The sequence below is a fragment of the Rhododendron vialii genome, chromosome 3a (genome assembly GCF_030253575.1).
Source record: "Rhododendron vialii isolate Sample 1 chromosome 3a, ASM3025357v1".
NCBI classification, from domain to species: domain Eukaryota; kingdom Viridiplantae; phylum Streptophyta; class Magnoliopsida; order Ericales; family Ericaceae; genus Rhododendron; species Rhododendron vialii.
This window is the reverse complement of record NC_080559.1, coordinates 31,925,868-31,951,958: the sequence shown is the minus strand read 5'-3', so window position 1 is coordinate 31,951,958 and position 26,091 is coordinate 31,925,868. Positions and strand designations below refer to the sequence as shown.

Genomic DNA, 26,091 nt, shown 5'->3' with positions numbered 1-26,091 from the left:
AAGATATATCTCCTTTTTTATTTGGTTAAGATTAAACTAGAGACTATTGAATCTGGACGAAGAAAGTAGGTATCAATCAGCCTGCATGCTCATAAGAATTCACCGTCTTTGGACAAAAATTGTGGGTACCATACTCATCTACTTTGCATTAGGTAGTCCAGGATATAATTAGGTCTTCAATGTTAACAAATGTTGGTGGGGTGGAGTGCAGTTAGTACCTTTTTAATATTTTTATGCACATGAGCAGGATTCGATCCCTGTAAGCACCCATCTCTCTCCTGAAATCCCTTAGAATAGAGTAGATTAGAATTAACGAATGACAAAAAAACAAAAAAAAAAAACAAATGCCCACTATTTTTTTGCATTTCCATTTTAAGTAGTACTCTTAAAATTGTTCTTTTAGATCTCAGCAAGTTTTTAAACTGTTTACTGTATATACATTCTCTCCTGAAGTTGATCCGATAAGAAAAATCAATCTCTCTCTCTCTCTCTCTCTCTCTCTCTCTCTCTCTCTCTCTCTCTCTCTCTCTGATGGAGTTAAGCGTCAAATAAAAAAAGCAAGCTCGCAACTCTACAAGTTCGCTCTACCACGTGGTGCCTCGGGCTCCTCCATTCTCATTCTCTCTCTCTCTCTCTGATGGAGTTAAGCGTCAAATAAAAAAAGCAAGCTCGCAGCTCTACGAGTTTGTTCGACCACATGGTGCCTCAGGCTCCTCCATCACTACACAATCATATATAGATTTGTGGTCTAAGACTAATTTGGGCGGATCTCTCTTGATTGTCTGGTGTAGGAGCTTGGGGCACTGCGTTGAGGTACCGCTTGGGGCACCACATTGAGGTACTCCTAGGGCATTGAACAATCTCTCCTGTGATCGAGGATCTCCATTTATAAATAGCAGCTGTACCATTTGTGCAGAAAATTACGCAAACCAATGGTCCAAGGAGTAATTAATTGCGGAAATATATACAATTAGCCAGCTACTTTAACATGTAGGTAGATAAAAGAGCTGCTGAATTTAAGGAGCAAGAACTCATTCCAGTGTCAATCCATCTCAAAGCCATCATCAACATTCAACCATCGCAAAAGGTATCACAATTCTTCCAATTGGGCATAGCTTAAGAGGAGAAAACCCATCTTTCATCAAGAGACTTCTCCATAGTACAGAAGTGCAGTTAAAAATAGGACAGAAAAACCTAAACCAAAATAACATAACTACGCTTGCAAGTTTCGCAATTTACCCATTTCAAACAAGGGTGTCTTTCTTTAAACTTCATGAACTGCGCTCGGTGTAGAAACGGTTTTGACGTAATTACGATCTTTAGTTCATGTGAATTCCATCAATGGTTGTAATGTCATATCTTAAAGACTGCAGAGGAATGAAATGACAAACCCAAGTGCAATCGTTCTCCTTCTTCCACTCGCGTGCATGTTAAGCTTCCGGGATAATGCCTTAGTTCCTGCAAGGTTCCTGCTCATTGTGTGATACAAAAGCAATTGTAAGAAGAATAGTGATGTTCACATAAAAGTTGATCAATCAAAAGCTTCCTATTTTTTTCCAAACTTAGATCAATCAAAAGCTTGAAAAGATACGATGATATTTTAATGTTGTTCAAAATATAGCCGTATGCAATTCTGGATGTGGCATTGGCCTTGTTTGATAACATGATATGTTTAGATCCAAAGCAAATAACCGTTGTCCCCCAAAACTAAACGCCTCCAATGGGATTGTCATACTCCCTATGTAGTATTATGATAGTTGGTCGGGATTGAAAACCTGTCCTATCCAATTACCAAATGTTGGATAAGGAAGAGTATTATGAAAATAGTCCAATTCGATCAGATAAAGTCCACCCATCAATCTTAGGCGTTGAGGAGAAAGAATCGGCTTTGTTTTCCGACTATCAAAACGATACATACTTCCCATTCAAATTGAATGATCCACAAAATAGTCATAGAGACAGAACTAAGGTCAATCATTGAGAGAACAAATAAATCAGCAGATCTACTAACTAAACAATCTTTGAGAAACTAAACAAAGACAAAGGCAAAGAAGGAAAGCAATTCGAAGGAATCAAAGGATAAGCCGACCTGTTTTCTTCTTTTTCTTTTTTTGACAAGTCCTCATGGTGTTGTTTGGGTCAAAATTGTCTCAATGCGGTCAAGTGATGCTTGCAAGCGCCCTGAGTTCATATTGAACAACGGCTCCCCTGTACCCACAGCCCTGTCAAATAAACAGTACATTAGTTATGTGCATGTTTTTTTGAACGACAAATAAATTTTATAATCTTTGAAATTGTTACAAAGATTACAAGAAAAGGGATGATGACATCATATCCCTAAATCTAAGAACAAAACAATTCATCAATCTAAGAATAATCCTTTGTCCACCCAATACCCAAAGCCAAGATTGGCAAGAAACCAATCATGGAATCACCCATTGGGACGAGCCCACCCCTAATGGGCCGGGTCCAGCCCAAAAAGTCAGGCCCAGACCCACGCCCCTAATCCCTATCCAAAACAGAATCACCACTGCCGCCGCACACCTCCAATAGCCACCACCTCCAAACAAGCAACCCACCACCACCACAAGACACCCTTGTCAAGGCCGAGATCCAAAACCACCAGACACAGAGGAGACCAAAGACCCACACTGTCCGAACCCATCGCACTCCCAAACCCTAAAGCCGCAGAGAAACCACCACAAAACCAACACAGAACACCACACAGAACACAGTACATTAGTTATGCGTAACCAACACAGAACACCACAAAAAATAAACCAAACTCAATCACCACCAACCAACAGCTTCTCCTTTTCTCAAAACTCAAAACAATAGACCGAATGTGATGTTTGCTTTGGAAAACAATGGCAGTGGATTTTTCTCTTTACTCATTTTGTTTCTAGTAAATCAACAGAATAAGGATCAAGAACTTGCCCTGTAATTTCAGGAAGAACATAATCTGCTCTCCAACAAAACCTGAAATCCACACCAGGACATAAGCCAAGAGATGTTTTATTCCGGATTCTAGATACACCGTCTCCCCCGAAACAAGTAGTAAGCTTCCACTTCCATCCAATTGCGTGCAACTGATAATTATGGCCCACCCCAACCTGCATTATTAAACGACTGAACCCTTATACAAGATTTCATCCATTCCAGGGTTCAAGATGACAAAAACTACCATAATCGATTTCCGTGACTCATGAGAGAGAGAGTATCAAACCTGCAGATTTAGAAACTTTGTGACTGGGATTTTCTTGGAAAGAACTCGCACCTCGTGAACAAAGGCTCATACATGAACTTCCAATTACGATCACAGGATAGAGGCTTCAATACCAGCTTTGCCTGGTACTCATTACTTGGAGCATTATAGAACTGAACCAAAATCATGTACACCCAAGAATTACAGTATTTTCTCAAATTTTGGTATATGTATACAAATAACTGATTAAACTTGACAATTTCCATGCCAAGAGAAGACGAACAGTAAAAACAATACCAAGAACATTCCTACAGCTCAGCCGACGGACGAACCAGTATGATTGCATGTCATTTACGTCAAAGAAAAATTTCCCAAACAAGAGAGGAGTGAGATTGTCATCTCAGTTCTTACTTTGTCTCTGAATCTTAACTAATTCCCAAGGGTAGTCTCTAATTCACAAGGGTTATTCTTAGTCACATAATCCTTCAGCAGGGCCCTTCGCTCCCAATCCTCACTCGTATGAACTTTGTTTGATGTATTCGGAAGACGTTTTCGCGCTCACTCTCCCACACTCGCATTATGTGACTTAAAAGTGCACTCAGCCCATGCGAGAAAATTGAAAAACCAACCAGTAGAGTTCAACACTACACAATTGACAATACTTTATTTGTGTTGATATTCCTCACTAACAAACATTTCGTCTTAAGCAACCAAAACATCAAACAATCAATTTAAGAATTCCAAAAACAACCAAAATATTGAATTGACACTACAACAACTCATTACTCAAGAGAGTGTATTTATATATACCTCTAAATTGAGACCAACACGAAACCCTTGAATCTCTCTCCGGAGCTTGAGAAACAACTCTGACGGCATCAAATTGATGTTGTAAGGTTCGTCCCCCTCTTCGCCGCTTGGACCCGATTCCATTTTGCTCGATTCACAGAACAAAGTTCAATCAAATTATGGGTTTCCTTCTTTCTGGGTCATTCACAAAACGAAACAACCCAAATTACCCAAAATTTTAGAGCCATTACCCATTAAGCTCATCAAATTTCGGTCATATAATCTCGTTTTTTCGAAGTTCGGCGATATGGGTTGGGAAAACCAGCATCGGCTGCTAAAATAGTGGGGTTTTTTTGTGTGCGCGCGCCTGGCTGCATAAGAACTAGGGGCGTACTTTACCCTTTACACTGAACGTTGTTTCAAAGATTAGGGACACACGGGTTGCCCCGTAGTTCGGGCGAATGTCCAGCTTGAGGAGTACAGTACTCCTCAAGGTCTGGGTTCGATTCTCTCCTGTGTCTGGGTTCGATTCTCTCCTGTGAGTATTCTGAAATAAGCGAGGGATCGTAACTGATGTAGGTTTGGATTACACAATCGGATTTATTCCTCCGTTACGAAAAGAAAAAAGATTAGGGACACGACCGTGGCTAATCCAATCGGATTTATTCCTCCGTTATGAAAAGAAAAAAAGATTAGGGACACGACCGTGGCCGACAGGTCTACCATTTGTAGATTTGCTTCGGCTTTTCATAGACTCCTCCATCAGGTGGTTCGGTTGGCCAGTTTGCTCTTTTACTTTTAATTCTTGAAGCTTGACCACAAAGGAAGAAATTTGTTGAAACCCCTAGTCCTAACGTCCCTAACGTAATCTGCAAAAAAAAAAAAAATTAAGTCTTAAAATGGCATTGCCAAAGTTATGATTTGTTAAAAAGTCAAAAAAATCGCTGCATAGCAAATTTCAAATTGATAACATTTTATTAAACACATCTCATTTTTTTAGTACAAATTAAATTCCTGATTTGGATGCCAAATTTGGTACCAAGAATGACATAATCAAAATTTGGCATCGAGTTTGACAAAGGACAGAGAGGATCCATTCTTGATGCAAAATTTGGGGGTGTTTGGTAACCTTTTTATTTTAAGTTTTTGGTTTCTATTTTCACTTTTTTTAAAATTAATATAAAAAATTTGTTTGGTAACATATTTTTACTTTTTTGTTTTTATTTTCACTTTTAAGAATTTCTGAAAATTATGAAAACTAGAAAAGGTTGTTTTACCCAGTTTTGAAAACAGAAGCTCGGCCCATCCGATTGTCATCCCGATCGTTTCTCTCTCTCGCGATGTTCTCTGGTACGCTCCTCCCTCTCTCTCTCTCTCTCTCTCTCTCTCGCGTATCTCTCTCTTCATAACTCTCTCGTCTCTCTCTTCCCCTCTCTCTCTCTCTCAGTCTCCTGCAAAACCCTAGATAGATCCCTTTGGGTTTGTGTGTTTGGTCCATTGATATTTGATCCTCTTTATGAAACTTGAATCCTGCAGTTGTATATGTATAATCTATATCCTTCTTGTAGATTAATTAAAGAATACAAGCTTATTCAACCGTTTTGAGGAGAAGGTACGGACTAAATCTATGTTCTTCTATTGTTACTTCTGCTAGGTTATGATATTGGTTCTGGGTGGTTCTGCTACTCCTATTATTCTGATAATTTTGGTTGCCAATTGATGTTGTTATTGTTATGTATCTACCATTTATTCTTCGCATGCGTTGCTAGACTACGGATTAGGGTAACAGGTGTTAGTAGTATTTCAGTTGGATTTCTACTTTCTCGGTAGCTTTTGGTCAAATCTTCTTTATGCAAGAAAGGTCCCCGATGAAATGAAATAGGAGTATGAACTTTCGTTATCGATGTACTATTTTTTTTTTTTGAGAGAATGGGCATGAGTCTTATCCTTGTTTTAAACCCCATATCTATTATCCCCCCATGAAACGTACATCTAGACTTCTTACTTACCCAATATTTGTCCTTATATTGTGAACAAAAAGTTGAGAACACGGTCTAAACAGGCAGTGTAAACCAACAACTTCACAATTGGACTTCATCTAATTATACTGGATTAGTTCAAATGGCCTAGCCTTCATCTGAAAGTAATGCTCGTTTTGAAACTCGGCCAAACAACCGATCACAGCGTTCTCTGCACAAAAAGAGCCTCTAAAATGGAGTCTTTTATAGATCCACCCTTTAAGGAGTTTCAGTCTAGCAGTTGCAACTTCCAAACCTATCCTAAGAGGGAAAGGATGATCAGTGACACAACATTTGCATAGTTGTGCTATGTGACTCCCAAATTACTAGAGTTTAGAAGGCATTTTGCCATTAAATTTAAATTAAAAGACTAACTGACCGACGTATATGGCAGCTTATAAGCATGGCCCTTGGAATGGAAACAAGAACAATGGTAGCCTGGTAGGCAACCACAGTTTTAGCTCAAAGCCAACCACATTACTTTGGGTCAAGATAATTTTACTTCCTGATCGGTGGGATCCTTTCTATTGATATGTGGAAAATTCTGCTGCGACCAATTCAGTGGGTAAACCAAAAACCCAAGGGACAGTGAAGGCTTACATGGTTTTCTGTTTTTTGCTTCTGCCTTGCCTGGTTGATATGAGTTATGTGTTAAACAATGACCTGGGCTTTCATTGAATTGCTTTTATTGGTAGTCATTTGTGTGCTAAAAATATGCTCTGTAACTATTGCGTTTATGCTGCGTTTAAGACTGTTTTTTGAGTGATATTTGTGTTATATTTATGCTATTATATTGCTGAAATAGAAATTTTTTCAATATGGATCCTATATTTGACTCCAATGACGATTCCGAGGATGAAGAGGTGGTGGTTTTGCTAAGTTTGGCACTATATGAATACTATAACATAGACCATGTCGAACATCAATGTTAAGGGGCCATGACTACGTCTTAGAAGTCCTCAATGGTCACGAAGATAGGTGTCATCAAAACTTTAGAATGAAGCCTCAAGTGTTCATTGCCTTTTGTGAGGCGTTGAAATTACATGCAAACTTGAAACATTCGCGATACTTGACACTCCAAGAGCAAGTCTGCATTTTTTTGCTCACAATAGGGCATAATGAAAGGAATCGTGGAGTGCAACAATCTGGGCACACCATATCTATTTACTTCCACCGAGTACTGAAGGCTGTTTGCAAGCTATGAGTGGTTATAATTCAACCCCCGTCCTTTGATAGCATCCCGCATCAAATCCGGTGCAATGCCAAGTACTTCCCTTTTTTAAAGGTATTGTGCCACAATTCAGCTCCTTTCATTCCATTTTGTGCTTTCCATTCATGGTCGTTTCATCACATAATATATATTGCTAACAAACTACATGCAGAGTAGGATTAACAGAAACTAAAGAAACAGAATATGTAATGACATAACCGGACAAACAAAACTATCAATGTGAAAAGAGTTGAATTGTGGCACAACACCTTAAAAAAAGGGAACGAAAGGAATCGTCGGATGGAAAGCACAAAATGGAACGAAATGAGCTGAATTGTGGCATAATACCTTGAAAAAAGGGAAGTACTTGGCATTGCATCGGATTTGATGCGGGATGCTATCAAAAGACGGGGGTTGAATTATAACCACTCATAGCTTGCAAATAGCCTTCAGTACTCGGTGGAAGTAAATAGATATGGTGTGCCCAGAATATTGAAATCTCTCTTGCACTACATGATTCTTTTCATTATGCCCTATTGTGAGCAAAAAAATGCAGACTTGCTCTTGGAGTGTCAAGTATCGCGAATGTTTCAAGTTTGCATGTAATTTCAACGCCTCACAAAAGGCAATGAACACTTGAGGCTTCATTTCTAAAGTTTTGATGACACCTATCTTCGTGACCATTCAGGACTTCTAAGACGTAATCATGGCCCCTTAACATTGATGTTCGACATGGTCTATGGTCTATGTATATGTTATAGTATTCATATAGTGCCAAACTTAGCAAAACCACCACCTCTTCATCCTCAGAATCGTCGTCGGAGTCAGATATAGGATCCATATTGAAAAAATTTATGTTTCAGCAATATAACAACATAAATATAACACAAATATCACTCAAAAAACAGTCTTAAACGCAGCAGAAACGCAGTAGTCACAGAGCATATTTTCAGCACACAAATGACTACCAATAAAAGCAATTCAATGAAAGCCCAGGTCATTGTTTAACACATAACTCATATCAACCAGGCAAGGCAGAAGCAAAAAACAGAAAACCATGTAAGCCTTCACTGTCCCTTGGGTTTTTGGTCTACCTACTGAATTGGTCGTAGCAGAATTTTCAACATATCAATAGAAAGGATCCCACCGATACCATTGTTCTTGTTTCCATTCCAAGGGTCATGCTTATAAGCTGCCATATACGTCGGTCAGTTAGTCTTTTAATTTAAATTTAATGGCAAAATGCCTTCTAAACTCTAGTAATTTGGGAGTCACATAGCAGAACTATGCAAATGTTGTGTCACTGGTCATCCTTTCCCTCTTAAGATAGGTTTGGAAGTTGCAACTGCTAGACTGAAACTCCTTAAAGGGTGGATCTATAAAATACTCCATTTTAGAGGCTTTTTTTGTGTAGAGAACTCTGTGATCGTTTGTTTGGCTGAGTTTCAAAACGAGCATTACTTTTAGGTGAAGGCTAGGCCTTTTGAACTAGTCCAATATAATCAGATGAAGTCCAATTTTGAAGTTGTTGGTTTACACTGCCTGTTTAGAAATATAAGGACAAACACTGGGTAAGTAAGAAGTCTAGAAGTATGTTTCATGGGGGATAATGGATATGGGGTCCAAAACAAGAATAAGACTCATACCCATTTTCTCTCCAAAAGAAAAAAAGAAAAATTAGTACATCGATAACGAAAGTTCATACTCCTATTTCATTTCATTGGGGACCTTTCGTGCATAAAGAAGATTTGACCAAAAGCTACTGAGAAAGTAGAAATCCAACTGAAATACTACTAACACCTGCCACCCTAATCCGTAGTCCAGCAACACATGCGAATAAATGGTAGATACATAACAACAGCAACATCAATTGGCAACCACAAATTATCAAAATAATAGCAGTAGCAGAACCACCCAGAACCAATATCATAACCTAGTAGAAGTAACAATAGAAGAACATAGATTTAGTCCGTACCTTCTCTTCAAAATGGTTGAATAAGCTTGTACTCTTCAATTATTCTACAAGAAAGAACATAGATTATAGATATACAACTGCAGAATTTGAGTTTCATAGAGAGGAACAAATATCAATAGACCAAACACACAAACCCAAAGAGATCCATCTAGGGTTTTGCATGAGAGAGAGAGAGAGGAAGAGAGAGATGAAAGAGTTATGGAAAGAGAGATACGAGGGAGGGAGGGAGGGAGGGAGGGAGGGAGGGAGATGAGAGAGAGAGAGAAGGAGGGAGGAGCGTACCAGAGAACATCGCGAGAGAGAGAAACGATTGGCCGGGATCGACAATCGGATGGGCCGAACTTCTGTTTTCAAAACTAGGTAAAACACCCTTTTCTAGTTTTCATAATTTCCAGAAATTCTTAAAAGTGAAATAAAAACAAAAAAGTAAAAATATGTTACCAAACAAGTTTTTTATATTAATTTTTAAAAAAGTGAAAATAAAAACCAAAAACTGAAAAATAAAAAGGTTATCAAACGCACCCTTAGCTTTTGCATAATTTTAACTTTGACATGGGATTTGAAACATGCATGAAATTGCTCTAACCTTAAGTAATGACTATCAACCATCACGCTGTTTTCCTTCACAAAATACGAAGGGAAAATAAGTCCATTTAACCCTTTTAGCCCTGTAAAAAAACTCACTCTAACTTATATTGCTTGTAAATGTTGTACCTTCACCCGTAAAAAAACTCACTCTAACTTACATTGCTTGTAAATGTTGTACCTTCACCTATTACCGTAGTGAGCCAGTTGGTTTTTGATGTTGAATTTGTAATAGTTCATGCTGTGGTGTTTTTTACTACTATATGATATGATGATTATGTTATTATAATTAATTAGTCGTTAAAATGGGAGGGTGGGCTCTTAATGGACCACTCCCGAATTTCCAATGAGCGCTTTTAATTGTATCTTCACCTATTACCGTAGTGAGCCAGTTGAGTCCATTAAAAGCGTTCATTGAAAATTCGGGAGTTGTCCATTAAGAGCCCACACTCCCATTTTAACCACTAATTGATTATAATAACATAATCATCATATCATATCATAGTAGTAAAAAACACCACAGCATGAACTATTACAAATCCAACATCAAAAACCAAACATATTGCATAAGAAGATCACAAATACACCAACAATTGTCTCCGTAAAAAATGTAGGGATAGAAATTAGATACATACACTGGCGAATGACAAGAAGGCAAAGGTCATATTGAAAAAGCACATCCAGAATAAACATGTTTGAAAATGAATTATAGTAGCACCTCCCTACAAAATCTTACCGATGCCCCCTACCCTCCTACTTATGGACAAGGTTATCCAGGGGGAAGAAGAAAATGGAGACATAGAGATTCGTCTAACCTAGTCGATATTTTACAAAATTTGTATTAAAAAAATACGAATGGCAAAGATAAGATTAGAAAAGGAGAATATATAACTACTGATCATCAACCTCAGTGATGTGTGTGATCTTGTAAACTCTGTATTAGCCAATAAACATGACGAAGGACCTTTTGAAAAGGACCTTGCACTTGTATAAAGAGACAAAACAGCATACCTATTATAAACTCTTGTATAACTACGATTGCGATACTTACATATGCAATTTTATATAGAGCGAAACAATTTCCAGATCATCAACGGGATTTTTTATCCTCTCCAGATCATCAAACATTTGACCATGCCCAGGATAGAGCTGAAGGAAGAGGAGACATCTTATAGCACACGATAAAAAGGCCAATAATGGTCCCCTTTTTTTTCCAAAAAAACCTCAAGGGGTAGAACTATCCCTCGGTTGGAATACGCCGTAAATTTAGTCTGTAAGTGCCACTGGGCTTTTATGAACGGAAAGATTTCCCGTTTATAAAAAAAAAAAAAATGGCGAAAGGAAAGGAGGGGGTTAAAACTGCATTGCTGTTGATATATTCCGAAAATGCTGTGGCATTGTGTATGCTTGAACAAGTACCAACCCAATAATACAACAGGGAGAACCAGAAGATCAAAATAAAAACAAGAATGCACTCAAAGCACCTCAATACCACAAGCATCTTCTCTATTCTACATTCATAGGTCCACAGTACAACACTAGCATTACTATTTCACTGCAGCTTGTCCTTATTATTTCGATCATCGTTAATCACTAAGCCAGTGATACCGGGCGTTGCAGCAGCAGCACACTGCAGATCAGAGAGAGAGAAAGACCTCCACGAAGGTAAATTCTGTCCAGGCGGCGATGGTGCTGGTGATGATGATTCATTGACGGGTGGTCTTTTACTATCTGGGTACAGAGGAGGACGGCATCGTTTGGGTGACGATGAGTTTGAGTTGGAGTTGGAGCTGGAGCTGTCGCTATTGTTATTGCTAATGTTGTTAATGTTCTCATAGCTGCTGCTCATATTCATTCCCAAAGCCAGAGTACTTCTAATGGAGTTGAATGGTCTCTTTGATATACCGCCACTGTTACTTCTCGGTGGAAAATTGCAATTCTTGTCCCAGAAAGTGCGATGAGCAAGTAAATTCTTGCGTTTCCTGGTATAAGCATTTTCAGGCTTCACGATTTCTTTAATGGTGGAACAAGAGGTGGCATCTCCTAGACTCGTAAAGGACTTCGATTTGCCACAGTAAAATTTGGACATGCCTCTCCTGAAAAAGGTTCAAGCCATACAACAAAATTAGAAGAAATCCAAGAACAATAAGAAATAAACCTACTAGAATGGACATAGTTCTTAAATACAAAATGTAAATTGCCATAACACATACTCCTATCTTTTTATGTCATTATACTCCATAAGAGCTCATCAAGTCTCACTAAACTACCTAATAGTGATGAATTGAAAAAACATCTTGCAGTATGAAAACTTGGGACTTGGGAGGGAACAAACATTCCATACTTCCCTTGATCTACAATAGTCAAGTATGTGTCACCTTTTGCAGGTAACTCCAACAGAAACTACATAAGAGCAAGAGCCACGATCATGGAGTTCACACCACGGCTACCATGGATTATATGCAAGGATTCATAGACATTGCCGACCAAGAAACGGGAAGAAAATAAACACATGGAGTATACAAAACTAAATCAGCCTTTTCAGTACCCAACAAATAGTTAATCTACCCTCTCCCGATAATAGCCAGAATATAATCCCTGCTCTCTGGGATTATCTAGCTGAAAATGTAGCCTCAACAAGCCCATTACCTGTTCAATAGGCTAATCATAAAGGGAAGTTCTAAGGATTCAAGTAATGAGATCACAAGTCAAAGAGTAACACTATCGATCCGAATTTGAAGAAGAGATCCTGGGGCTGCACAAGCACAGGCACAACGGAGCCTGCCCAATGTCCCTGTCCCTTTCGTCCTTTAACACAGCCAGCCTCCAAAGTTGGTAGTTTCTAAACTATGTGCGGCTTTTAAAGTGCATCACAACAGGTTATCAATACCAAAACTCAGATCAACAATTTAACTTTTTTCCTTTCACCAACCTTCTTAACCAACAAGACGGAACCTTTAGACATCGAAATTTAATGAAACAATTCTAAACTGTCACTCTAAGACTCCAAGGAAATCAGACATCAGCCCATAGAGAGATCCCTTGACTAATGACAAGTACATGGAACACATCTGATATTTGCACAGAGAGAGAGAGATCTATTCACTGGAGTATCTCGCTAAAACCTACCAACTAAATTTAGGAAATTAAACCTAAACAGCTTGTCAAATCACCAAAACAAAGACCAAAACCAAACCAGCCCAAAGTACCCAACTTTAATGAAACAAACAAAAATTGGCACAGTTCGAAAGAATAAAAGTAGTACAAAACTTCGAAACCCTAAACGAACGAAGTCGTAAATCACAACATACTTGACAGGCAAAACTTCCTCCAAAGCGTCCAAGCAGTCCAACGGCCCTTTGCACGGGCTCTGAACCTCGACCTCGCCGGAATCCCCATCGCCGTCCGACGAGTCGCTGTTCCTCCCGATCGACGACGAGCTACTCGTGTCCACCTGATCCTCACTCTCATCCGCTAAATTCTTCGCCGCCGACGTTGAATTAAACGCCGTTAACCGAAGATCCACGGCAACAGATCGTGCGGTCTCCTGAGAATTATACGCCGATCCGCAGAACATTCCGCGGCGCAATCCTGGACTATCGATCTGATTACTTTCCAGAGCGATCGGCATATCGTCCGGTCAACTGAAGCGGTAGAACGAGAGCAAGAAACTACACGAGCATGGACGCGTTGGAGGTATATCCGATTTACGGAGTTAGAGAGAGAAAGTGGTTTCAGACAGGGAGGAGAGAGAAGACATGGAGGGCTTATCCTCATCCAATAGACTCCTTAAAATATTGCAATTTGGATATAATCAAGCTTATCTTCGTCCCCCATTTAATTTATATTACCCAAAAAATCAGAGTAGTTTTGATCTGCATCCGGGAAAATGATTCAGTGATTTTGAGTCACCGTCACGTAGTGCCAACAATTACATACTTTATAATGTTTCGAGTTTTGGAAAATTGATTCAGTGGGTCTGACTCACCGTCACGTAGTGTTCAATTTGGAACAATTACGTACTTTATTTAATGTTCCGAGCATCTTTTTCGCCACATGATGTGGGCCCCAAAACATGCGTAGTATACATTTTTTTTTTTTAACCGCATGCGTAATATACATATTGATGTGGCGAAAACTGAGCTCGGGCATCACGTGGTAGGGCAGGGAACAGTTTCTCACGGATGTGTAGTGGAAAATGGGATTGATGCATCAACACAAAAAAGATTGTACATTCCATTTCAATGTGTCGTGTATAAAAAATTTATTGGATCATGTGGCGGTGTTTTCAGCGAGTAATCTCACATGAATCGGGTTTTAGGATTCTTAGGAGTATGGGGCAGCATGTGTGTTGATCCAATTCGGGTAGTTTATGCTTGGTAATAAACGGTTGATATTGCAACTCTACCGAACAGATCTCGGCAATTCATTGTTGTTTGTTTGAGATGAGATATGAATCGTTCATTGCCGAGCATGACCGGTCCCTAAAATGCGATCGACGGCCTTGGTTGTTTGCGTTTTCTGTCGTAAAAATTGGATTCTTATTCTGTCACTAATTTCTGTCCATTCAAACCAAACACATCCTCATTAACTCCCCACGTCTTCAATGACGACAGGATGATGGTGACACGTAATCCCAACGTGGGTAGAGATCTGGCGAGGTGGTCGGCCAGGAGGGTGACACGTGTGCAGATATTTTTGTGACAAAACGTGAAGGGTTTTCTGGTTTCTTTTCAACGGTTACTATGTAGAGACAGGGCCCACAGATTGGTCCGAGAATGGATATGGTTGGTCGGTCTTCGGAAATGCTTTGTCACGCTTTGCGTCATCAATTCTCGTTTTTTCTCTTCTTTTTCGTCTTTGGCGCCGCTGAAGATGGATGCGATTGCGCTATTTAGTCATGTTGATTGGTGGGTTAATCCGGTTGGTTAATTTGAAAATAGAATGGGTGTTGTGTTGAGGTGCACAGTGCTGTCTTGTGTGTCATCTGAGTTGTTTATTTGGCAATAAGCAATTCAAATGCTACACAGTAGAGTTGATTTTTGAATCATTAAATTACCGAACAAACGACTCGAATAGTGTACAACATGGTGTCACCATCCTCGTTTCTGATTGGTTCCTATAATTGCTCCTCACATAATTTGCTATGGTATGATTCTTATGGTCAAGCTGCAATAAAACAATTTCTTGAGACTTTCTAATTTCGGCGAAAATGATTTGCTATTGACTAATCTGGGGAGCAGATTAATTGAGATGCACATAAATTAACCCAGACACTCTTGACAATCAAACCCAAAACAATAGATACTGAGAAAATTTTCCCCTAAATACGTGTAGTCGTGCATCATTGTTGATAGGTAGTACAGTACTAGTTTTTTTTTAATCCCAATGGGACTAAAAATGGAGGACGAATATGAGATTTTTTTATGTCATTGACGGGTATTAATTATCAAAATATGTCTTGGGCCGTCATTTTTCCTTAATATTCAGAATGATATTATATGTGAATAAAGTTATTGTAACACCTCGTCCCACATCGAAAGTCTACATGAATGATCTTGAGTATATAACAAACCTTGTGGGCTACTACTAGTACTTTGGGCTTAAGCTTTTGGGCCATGTGGTGTGGTTTGTGGATCAAAATCAAAGCATTGGGCCAGTGGTCTACTTGGGTGTTTTAGTTATCCTAAAAAATCTTCTATGGAACCCCCAACCAGATTGATTTTTTCAGGAGCTAACATTAGTTTTTGCTGTTTTTAATTTTGGTAAGTTTGTTTATATGCTTCTTTTTTATCCTAAAAAGACTAGCAATCGGCGATAGAATGGAATTTTGATAAATTACTCCGTTTCTATGTGTAATTATTTGCAAGTATTTTTAAATGTAATCCCACGTAGAGTAACTAGGGGTGAGCAAAATAACCATGAAACCGTGAATCCAGTCCAAACCAATCCAAACCGAATAATTTGGTTTGGTTTTTTAATGATGTGGTTAGGTCTTGGTTTAAAAAAAATAAAAACCGTGTTAAATGGTTTGGTTTATGGATTTACGTTAATGGTTCTGGTTCCAAACCAATCCGAACCGTATGATAGACACACACACATATAGTATATAATTTGTTTAGATATACTTAATAAACTTAATTTCCTTATCTAATACTCTATTCCACCACCCTATTCTTTTCTTTCACTTTCAATATTAATTTCCTAAACTTCCTATTCCTACAATTTCATTACGCTAAACATACATGGTTTGGGCTTAGTAAAGTGATTTCCTACTCTTTTATCTCAGTAACTTACTTTCTAATGTATTATATTCTTATTTAGTTGATTGATGTTAGTGAGTTTTGATGATTTTAATATATTAATTTCAATATAACTTTTAGTTTAAGTTATTTATGCAATTTTAAGAATTTAAAATAGTTTATAGTAATGATATCTCAATTTTAAACGAACCGTGGTTTAAAACCGAAACCAAACCGCCTTTGAATGGTTTGGATTGGTTTGGTTTTATGAATTTTATGGATTGGTTTGGTTCTGTAAATTCATAATCCGTAAGTAGTGGTTTGGTTATTGGATTACTATAAAACCAGACCAATCCGATCCATGCTCACCCCTAAGAGTAACTATTGGAAAATACAGCAATTGTCTAGGTGAGTTAGTATGTGAAATTACCCTATTGCCCTCCTTCAAAATTATTGGAAAATATTTTTTTATGAATGATTATGTGTTTATGTGCAGTCAATATTTTGAAGTGAAAAGGAGTGGAAACAAAATTTCTCAAAAAATAACCAATGTTTGCTAAGTATGCTTCTTTTGCACTTATCAATATTCATATGATTTTTGCACAAAGATAAAATTCATTCCACCGGCGGTGGAAAATCCTACTTTTTCACCACCACCGTTTTTGGCCCTACCGTGTGTTTATTGTTGATCTGAACTGTTTATCTTGTAAATCCCAAATAGTAGTGTATCCATGCAAAAAATAAACTTGATCGGACATTGATAAGATTATCAAAAATTAAATTTTACTTTGTAAAATGTACAGTTTCTCTTTATTATTATTTATAGAAATCAGATCGTCCATTTTATAAATCAAAACTCAAATTTTGATATATTTATCGACTTCCGATCATAGAAAATTTTATTGAAAACCATGCTCAGAAATTTTGAGACCCCAAAACGAACACACATTATGCTCGCGCTGGCTGTCCAATTTACTCCAGCGACTCTACACCTTATCTTTCAACACATTGTGCTCGTGCTCATTTCTCGTATTGCGCTCTTGCTTTCAACTCTCGCTCTGCGTTCCACTTTTTAATTCTCGCTCTCGCAAATTTTAATAGTTTGGGATGTGTTTCAAAGACGTTTTCTGGATCTCAACCCTATAAGAGTGTTATGGTGGTAGACCACTAGAACTTGATTTTGACCTTGTGCAAAAGAGAATAAATTCTATCTACCGCCGGTGTAAAACCATACTTTTCAACCACCGCCTATTATGGGCCACACCGAGTGTCTATTGTTGTGATCTGAACTATTCATATTTACTCATTACTCTAAAAAACGTCCCTCAAAATCCAAACCGAACAGAGCCCTCAGATGAATAAGTGTAGAGTCCCAGACGGGCTAGCTTTCCAATTTACTCGGGCTGTAAAAACATTTCCCCGAGTGGGCAGGATTATTTGGGCCTTATCAGCCCAAATTAATTAGCCCATCCTGAAATTTATTCAGACTGCTGGACCCGAATTATTTGGGCCGTCTCAGCCCAAGAAGTTCCACCTCCCGACGACAGCTATGTCGAAACAGCGCCGACCATGTTTCGTTTTAAGCTTGCAACTTCAACACGCGATCTTTCTCAAAAACGACGTCGCCCGTGCTCAATAACACTTCTCATCTTCAACCTGAGAAGTCCCTTGAAACGTATAATTGACAAATTGTGTGCTCATTTCTGTTCATATCTGTGATCTGAACAGTTCATATTGAAGATCTCGTAAAGAAAAAATAACATGTTTAAGATTATGTGAATCGAATATTTACTGATACGTGATCGCAGACAATTGGAGTGAATTTGTTTTTGCGAAAATAGGATTGGGCACACTGAATTTTTTAGAACCTCGCGTGTGAACGAGCGAGTTCCTTTGAAACGACGTCGCGGGTAGACTCCAATGCGAATCCATCAAATTGTGATCTCATCCAGATTTATCTCTCTTATCCAAAGCGTTCATGTTGTAAAGCTCGTTAAAAAGATATATAGTGTTGAATATTATATTAATCGAGCACCGGTCGCTGCATAATCGGAGATGATTTGAGTGAAATTATTTTTGTAAAAATAGATTTGTCCACACTATATAAAAAACCCATTTTATCGAAATACAGTCCGCTGCTGCAACTGGTTACTGCTCTCAAAAACACCACCGTAATGGAGGCGGCCGGAGTAATCCGAACCTACGACGACTTCGTGAAAGTCCACGGGATCCTACTGGCGGCGTCGGGAGTACCTCCGTCGCTGCACCGCCAACTGTTCGAGAAGCTTTCCACGGACACGTTCGACGGCGGCGAATTCTTCGAGGTCGAGGCCGTCGAGGACGGCCGACAGAGGCGTCTCGTCCTCACGTCGGACTCCATGGATAAGGAGTCGCGTGTTTTCCTCGTCGACCACGCCTGGACTTTTAGACTCGACGACGCTCGCAAACAGGTTTGCATTTCGTATTACTACCAGTGTGTTCGTTGGTGCACAGTAAGTGTCTGGTTCTCGTGAAAGGCTTGGAAAATGAACGTGAGTTGGAAGTTCAAGTGAGCGTTATTGGTAGGCAACGAAGCTGAGTTGTTTGAAGTACATATGCTACTCGAATGAAACTCAGAAACGTAATAAGCATGAAAAGTTAATAGTATATTGCGTTAAGCTTTTTCTTCTCTTTTGGTTTGCTAATTGCCAAATCAAGGGTGTTGGTCTTGGAGACTGACCTACGCATTGAAAGTGGCAACATGGGGAGGGAACTTTGATCTTTTATGCGGTGATAGTGTATAAGAGCCTCTCCAGCCCTACTCCTATTTTTTCTCAAATTTCGAGTAAAAATATGAGTACAAGCTTCATTTGGTATGAAGCACTCCCATGAGTTAAATTTGAGTTAAAAATTTTGAGTCTCCCCCTGATTTGAGTGAAATTCAATTTGGTATATGTGTGATTCAAGGAGAGGAGTGGGTAAGGGGTAAGGGCTTTAGATGCTCTAAGATGGCATTGTTTTTCTAATGGTAAGTGGTAATTGTTATCTGATTATGACAATTCAACTTTTGATTTCGTGAAGCTAATGTGGTAAAGATCGCAGCTTTGATCTCTTATGGGCTGGGTCGTTGAGTCGTTAGCGCACAGTAGATCACTTTGTAATTTCTTGAGAAAAGGCTCAGGAAAAGAAAAGAAGTTGGAATTTCAACTACGCCTTTGAGAATATTGTTCGAGTTGCTTAGTGTATGGAAACTAATTGGAAAATTCAAAAGATGTATTCCTGAATACTTTTTTTTTTTTTGCTTTAGCATATTCTTTATTACAGTTTCTTAAGTACTAAATAGATGGTGTTACTCTTCCAGATTGAACTGCTTAGTGAAATTGTAAACACTGGCTACTGTTTTTCAAATACAGGATTTTGTCTGTGATCTACTGGTAACTAATATCTGACAAATTCAACTTTGTCAACTTTGATTGCTGAAACTAATATGCCAAAGATTGGAGCTTTGATCTACTGGCCATTGTATATTTATAGCTGGATGTTTTTGAGAGGTTTTGCAGTTGGAGGAAGTTCCCGGTTTGGCTGAAAGGATGGCATCGTTGATGTGTGTTGATATTGATTTGACTCCGGATGATGAGGAGCAAGACAATTCTGCTGGAGTCTCAGATGAGAATGGTTGCAAAAAAAATGTCTTGGAAATTGTGGAGAGTGAAATTTGTACTGCGAAACAGAGAGGCGATGACACTGTGAGGTGGTTGGAGCTTGAGGAGCTTGACATGGACGATGCCATGCTGTTGTCACTTGACTTGCCTAGTAAATTTCCTGTAAGTCATTTCTATTATGCGTTTTACTACTTGTCATGCATGGAAGAATGCATTTTCCTATTGAGAGCATTTCTCATGATTGCTGTATTTGAAGAACTATGCATGTGCTCTTCGAGTAGGCTGGAAATTTCGTAAGTGAGGATTGTTGAGGATTTCTGGAGGTGAGTGAGCTATTTATGCTTATGCATGCTTGAGAGGAATTTACAGGGGTCTCATTTATGTGTTTCGTATGTACACAGTCTTACATACTTTCTCACTGCCCATTTCCTTCTGTACCATTCAAACTCTGCCTAACATTTAACTGTATTTCGCTTTGAAAATGACTGTTGAGGAGCATTGCCTTCTGATTAAAATGATAGTACTTTACTTTTATATTGATTGTAGAGCATCTCCTCTATCAAATTCTGCTTGTTTGTCTTTTGGTATCTCATTTCATAGATAAGTACCTTTTTAATGGTTTACTTTTTGAAGGTTTATTTACTAATTTGATGTTTTTGTTGCATTAGAATTTACTTGCACTTAGCTTGTGTGGGAACAAGCTCGAGAATGTGGAAACTGTTATGCATGAAATTATAAAGTTCAAGCACCTCAAGGCACTTTGGCTGAATGATAATCCGGTCATACAGAACTCGTAAGTTTGCCTGATTTGTGAAATATCATTATTATATACCTTTTGCAGTCATGATTAGTTGCTTCCAATGAACTTATTTGTTGTTGTTCTAGCGATGATCACAGGGCAGATGCTATTTTTGAAGGTTGCTCCAGTTTGGAGATATACAACTCACGCTTCACCTGCAATTTTGGTGAGTGGGCACTAGGATTTTGTGGAGGAATATATGGAAAGGACAATTCTGGCTGTTCCCATAAGACTGACCATCCACTGGGGAGCATGACCTTTCTTGACCTTTCAAATAGATTCATCCACAACTTAATCAATAAGGTCAGAGCTGTTCAGCGCTAGTAGTTCCTAACGACTTTCCTTTTCAAATTTAATTCAGTAGACTGTTTTTTCTCATCATATACTTCATATTTTAGGCAATAGAGGATATAAAAGATCTAGGGTAGTGCCTTGTCATAGCCATCAGCTATTTTGCCAAAGTGTAATTAAGGCTGCTTAACACCTCTCATTATTTTCCCCCTGTTTGGTGTAGTGCTGGCACGGATGAAGGGAGGTAAGGGCAAGTGGGATCAATTGACCCCACTCACTTATGTAAATTTCTTAACGCTTTTAAAGGTATTTTATGTAGAAATTTAACCCCACTAAAATTTTAAACTTGCCCAAAACACCCCCATCAAGTATGTAAGTTGCCCCTAAAACTTCCACCAAAGTTATGAATTGCCCTGTCGTACTGAAAATAGTTTTTCTCAACGTGATGCATCACAATTTAATTCAGCAATTTTCGCTCGAAATGGTACATAAGAAGTTTTTTGCTACGAAAATTCTATAGAACCGACTTCGATGTGAACTTTAGTTTAGTGGATGAATAATAAATTGCTTGGGTGTATCATCAAAAACATTCCACAGCATTTTTTATGCATAGTCTTAAAAACATGGAAAATTGTCAATGCCTTTTGTGGATGAATCATATCATAAGTACAACTTTTTGGTTTCATATGTTAACTACGTAAACATATATCTTCTCATGTATCTTTTTTTTTCCTTTTCGATCTGGTATCTTCTCGTTTAGCACAGTCTGTCATATGTCTGACTCAAGTTATGTTGACCCCATTGATAAAGCATCCTAGGCTCCTAGCTCCACCCGAGAGCTGGTGATTTGGATATCCAGTGTTTACTTAAGCAAACTCTTCACTGATTTCATTTTATTGCTGTTTTTTCAGGCATTTTCGCCTGCTAAAATGCCATCTCTATCGCATTTGAATCTTCGAGGGAACCCTTTAGACCAGAACTCAGTTGGCGAGTTGTTGCAGCTCCTAAAGGGGTTTACTTGCTTAAATGCATTGGAGGTATCTTTCTTAAAACTTGCTTCATTTTATTCATAAATCACCCAAACTTAGCTGATAAAGGCAATGAAACAGGTAGAAGTTCCTGGGCCACTTGGAGAAAGTGCTGTTGAAATTCTTGAATCCCTTCCCAATCTTTCTCTGCTGAATGGCATCAGTAGATCAAAGATATTAGAATCTGGCAAGCATGTGATTGACTCAATGCTCCAACCACGTCTTCCTGAATGGTCTTCAGAGGAACCTCTTGCTGATCGTGTTATCAATGCAATGTGGTTGTATTTGATGAATTATAGACTAGCAGATGAAGAAAAGATCGATGAGACATCTGTATGGTATATATTCTAGATTTCTTTCCTGGACAGTTGTACTATATGGCTGTGACTTGTGTGAGAAGGGGGGGTAAAATTGAATGTAATATCTCAGCGGGAACTATCTATACTCTGCACTATTGAAGTCGTGATTTATAAATAATAACAAAAATTAACAAGTGTACTGTAGTTTTTTTTGTTCTTTTGCTGCTTCTATTTGTGCAGTATAATCAATTAACCATGTTTGATGTCTGTGCTTCTAGGTATGTGATGGATGAACTAGGTTCAGCTTTGCGGGATAGTGATGAGCCAAATTTCAGAGTGTCACCTTTTCTCTACATGCCAGATGGTAAACTGGCATCGGCTATAAGGTTCTCTTTTTTGGCTGTTGTTTTACTTAATTTCAAGCAGATTCTTTACTTGTTCAGTAAAGTTGTGAAACACTGTTTTAAATAGAGGTATTGGATTATGCAACAGTTATGTTTGGGCCAATTAATTGGTAAACATTGCTCTCAGAGGTCCAAAATCCCCTTAATGTTTACAACACGTATATATCTCATAACTGAATAAAACAAACTAGTTTTTGTAAGCAAACCAAAATTTTCCATTATGTAAATTCTGGATTCGTCCATCCAACAAATCTAGTACCTTATAATCCTATGCTCAATTCAAGGGCATGTTGACAAGTTCTGTGCTTGTCCATAGATGCAACTTTGTTGAATCAGCAATGTCCATTCTGTGCATTTGTTAATTTTGAATACTTTTGTCAGCTTTTCTATCTTGTGGCCGACCCAGAAAGTTCAAAAAGGTAATGAGTGCACTCGTGATTTTCTATATGGTATTGGGGAGGAAAAGCAACGTTCTGCCAGACTCTCTGCTTGGTACCATACACCGCAAAACTATTTTGTTAAAGTAAGTATTTAATAGGTACCTTGAGTAATATGAACTTCTGTTTTATCAGGACTTAAAAACTGCTTAAATATACTCTGGTACTAATTCAAGTGAATTCCTCAGCAATATGAAAATCACAAGCACAAATTGCAATCAACAAGTTTTGTCTCCCCGCCCATGAAGCCATCTACAACCAATAGTTTGCTGCGTAAGGATGGAAGTGCTTTACGGGTTTACACAGATATACCTCCAGTGGAAGAACTTTTGACACGCCCTGAATTTGTGATCAGTATGTGAAGTGATTAAGTACATTGTAATCTTTTATTAAGATTTGTCTAATATGTTGTTTTGTTGGAGTTGTACTTTCTGAATTATTGCAGTACCCTTTGGCATCTTAGCCCGTTTTGTTATGTTGGTGTTTTTTCATTGTCTGGGTGATAATTTGTATACCGTTTTTAGTGTATTCTGCTCTGTAAATCTCACTTAACATTTTTCAATTGCAGCGTCTGACCCAAAAGATGCAGATATTATATGGACAAGTACGCAGGTGGATGAAGATATGAAGGCAGCTGCTGGACTGACAGATCAACAATACATAAATCAATTTCCTTTCGAGGCTTGTCTTGTGATGAAACATCATTTGGCAGAAACTGTTCAGAAGGTCTTGACACCTCACTTGTTTTGCATGACAGCAATTACATGTCAGGAGCAAAAAACTGATGAGTGGTATTATTATTATTCTGCAGAAGTTGTTAATTCTGGATTTCTTTCCGTACAGGCACATGGAAGTCCGACATGGTTGCAGCCTACTTACAATCTTGAAACACATCTTACTCATCTCATTGGCGAATATTATGTACGCAAAAGGGATGGTCTGGACAATCTTTGGATCTTAAAACCGTGGAACATGGCACGAACTATTGACACAACTATAACTGGTAATTTATCAGCTATTATTCGTCTCATGGAGACTGGTCCAAAAATTTGTCAGAAGTATATAGAACGCCCAGCTTTGCTCAAAGGGAAGAAATTTGATATCCGTTACATCGTTCTGGTTCGCAGCATGGACCCCTTGGAAATATTCCTTGCAGATGTTTTCTGGGTATGCGCATATCTCTGTGGACTAAACTTTTGTGCCATCGCTATGTCTCCGATAGTGGACTTTAAAAGGGGAACCGTTGTTTATAGATTGTTCTCATGTGGTTTTACATAGGAATACTGATTGCTCCATGTGTAAACTTTAGTTTCATTTCCTTTTTCAGGTTAGGTTGGCAAACAACCAGTATTCTTTAGACAAGCACAGTTTTTCCGAGTATGAGACTCATTTCACTGTTATGGTAAGTAGGCATAGTTTCACTATTTTGATGCACTTGACCAGTTAACCTTTGTACTCACTTCTTTGGCCTGCAGAACTACAGGGGGAAGTTGAATCACATGAACACACCAGAATTTGTTAGGGTGTTCGAGCAGGAACATCAAGGTATTAAAGCCGGTCTCTTTTATACTCCTGCTAGCCTTGTTTACTGAAATGCAAATGCAACAGTGGTCTCATGTGGGAAGTAATGCAGATGATTGTGTATTGTTGCAGTGAAATGGTTGGATATCCATATGAGAGTCAAAAGGATGATCCAGTCAGTTTTTGAGTCAGCTGGAGTAGTGCACCCAGAAATGCAGTCTCCAAAATCTAGGGCCATCTATGGCGTGGATGTAATGCTTGATTGCCATTTCCAGCCAAAGCTACTGGAGGTGTGTGACTCGAACATATGTCGCACCATAAAATGATGTGCAAAACAACAAATATTTACCATGCATAAAGTATTTATGTACGGCAAAGAGAACCAAAATTTTCTGCAAGGTTAAATTTTGCAGATAAAGTTGCTCAAAATAAATGCCCTTTATTTGCTTCTCCTAAAAAATCTGCCCCATAACCCCTTAATCTTATTGTTGTGGTGGTTAAACTTTGAAAATTTTCCAAATTCTTATCCAAACTGACATAATTTTATTTCTGCTTGTGTAGGTGACCTACTGTCCCGACTGTACTCGAGCATGCAAATATGATATGGAACCTATATTCGGGGGAGGAGAAATCGTGAAAGGTCACGACTTCTACAACTATGTGTTTGGTTGCCTCTTTCTAGATGAAACAAATCATACATCCCCATTGTAACTGAATGGCTATGAAAATCTTTTGTAATGATTACAAAAGTGTGTGTTGGGAGGATGCCAAATGAATTTGTCAGCCAGTTTAGCTTAGCTGATACAGTTTCTGTGTGTTGAACCAAAAACAATTGGGAATGGGATCTTGCTTTCAAGTTGGTTAGGGGGGTTTTAAGAAGTGGGCCAGGGATGGGTTTACCCTCTTTGTTTTATGGACAACATAAGTAAATTAGTGGCGTATTGCTTCTTATCCTCTTTTCTTGTTCTCTTGCATAGAGCTCTTTGTTGGAAGAACAAGGGGTGTCTTGTTATGAATGCGAAGGCGCATATTACACAATTAACTGCTGTGAAAAAGTGGGATTCAGTAACCAAATTAGGGTAGCTTAGACCATCTCCAATCCTTATCCATTTTAAGACCCAAATTCAAAAATCCATCTTCAATTTAGATTTTGCCCATTTCTTTGCCCAAATGAGGGACAACCCAAACCCATCCCACCCAAACCCATCCCATTTTTCCCGGCGGCTCTTGAGAGAGAGAGAGAGATGGACCTGGGACTGAGGTATTCACCCAACCAGCACTTCCTTGGACTCTTCTCGCAGTAGCGATTGAACTCCATTTTAAATCCCAGTCGAAGCTTTCTTCGAGCTGAGAGAGAGATAGACTTGGCTGATTGAACTCCAATTTTAAGCTCTTCTTTGTACGTTGTTGGAGCTTTGTATCTGAGTTCCGCCATAAATTTGCTGAGCTTTGCAGACGAAGCTTCTCCTATCTCTTATTTACATATGTGCCATTGAGTATTTAAAAAAAGAAATTGGGCAACAAATGACTTTTACCATTGGAGATGCTCTCACCCAAATTGAGTTTTTATACAAATTTTGACTCAAAATTGGGGAGGAAAAATAGGGTGAATGCTGGAGATGATCTTAGTTGGTTACCTTGGGCACT

General features: G+C 38.6%; 4 protein-coding genes across 5 annotated transcripts in view; 2 read left to right on the top strand and 2 right to left on the bottom strand.

The window, feature by feature from the left end:
• Positions 1-1,034: 1,034 nt before the first annotated feature.
• On the bottom strand, positions 1,035-4,546 carry LOC131320021 (uncharacterized). The gene is given in 7 exon segments (XM_058350551.1): positions 1,035-1,469; positions 2,090-2,222; positions 2,938-3,113; positions 3,227-3,285; positions 3,288-3,378; positions 4,016-4,142; positions 4,394-4,546. Coding segments are annotated over 5 exon segments (549 nt in total). The 5' UTR covers positions 4,139-4,142; positions 4,394-4,546; the 3' UTR covers positions 1,035-1,469; positions 2,090-2,122.
• Positions 1,920-25,414, top strand: LOC131320010 (uncharacterized). 2 transcript variants are annotated; one of them, XM_058350528.1, is made up of 17 exons: positions 1,920-1,969; positions 18,156-18,474; positions 19,564-19,827; positions 20,334-20,458; positions 20,551-20,767; positions 21,667-21,792; positions 21,865-22,121; positions 22,361-22,468; positions 22,868-23,009; positions 23,112-23,277; positions 23,492-23,649; positions 23,767-24,090; positions 24,251-24,325; positions 24,399-24,468; positions 24,577-24,734; positions 25,006-25,199; positions 25,238-25,414. In XM_058350528.1, the coding sequence occupies exons 1-16, from the start codon at positions 1,935-1,937 to the stop codon at positions 25,153-25,155; spliced, it is 2,694 nt and encodes an 897-aa protein (XP_058206511.1). In that variant the 5' UTR covers positions 1,920-1,934; the 3' UTR covers positions 25,156-25,199; positions 25,238-25,414. The 2 variants fall into 2 exon arrangements, with proteins under 2 accessions (XP_058206511.1, XP_058206510.1); XM_058350527.1 differs by having other exon boundaries at positions 25,006-25,414.
• Positions 9,455-26,091, top strand: part of LOC131320023 (small ribosomal subunit protein uS14z/uS14y/uS14x-like) — an 86,208-nt gene continuing 69,571 nt past the window's right edge. The window contains exon 1 of the mRNA XM_058350554.1: positions 9,455-9,464. The gene's annotated coding sequence lies outside the window, so the exon portion shown is untranslated. The remainder of the gene's footprint in view (positions 9,465-26,091) is intronic.
• Positions 11,133-13,595, bottom strand: LOC131320015 (protein OXIDATIVE STRESS 3 LIKE 1-like). The gene is made up of 2 exons (XM_058350539.1): positions 13,094-13,595; positions 11,133-11,878 (listed from the first exon to the last, which is right to left on the bottom strand). Exons 1-2 carry the CDS (start codon positions 13,411-13,413, stop codon positions 11,335-11,337), a joined length of 864 nt encoding a protein of 287 aa, XP_058206522.1. The 5' UTR covers positions 13,414-13,595; the 3' UTR covers positions 11,133-11,334.

What these genes read in the sequence shown, in the direction of transcription:
- LOC131320010 (XM_058350528.1), top strand. Translation starts at nt 1,935, where the DNA reads ATGATCCACAAAATAGTCATAGAGACAGAACTAAG. An exon ending in CGCAAAACTATTTTGTTAAA is followed by an intron (nt 23,010 to 23,111) that starts GTAAGTATTTAA and finishes TGAATTCCTCAG; the next exon opens with CAATATGAAAATCACAAGCA. An exon ending in AGACTCATTTCACTGTTATG is followed by an intron (nt 24,326 to 24,398) that starts GTAAGTAGGCAT and finishes TTTGGCCTGCAG; the next exon opens with AACTACAGGGGGAAGTTGAA.
- LOC131320015 (XM_058350539.1), bottom strand. Translation starts at nt 13,413, where the DNA reads ATGCCGATCGCTCTGGAAAGTAATCAGATCGATAGTCCAGGATTGCGC. An exon ending in GAGGAAGTTTTGCCTGTCAA is followed by an intron (nt 11,879 to 13,093) that starts GTATGTTGTGAT and finishes AACCTTTTTCAG; the next exon opens with GAGAGGCATGTCCAAATTTT.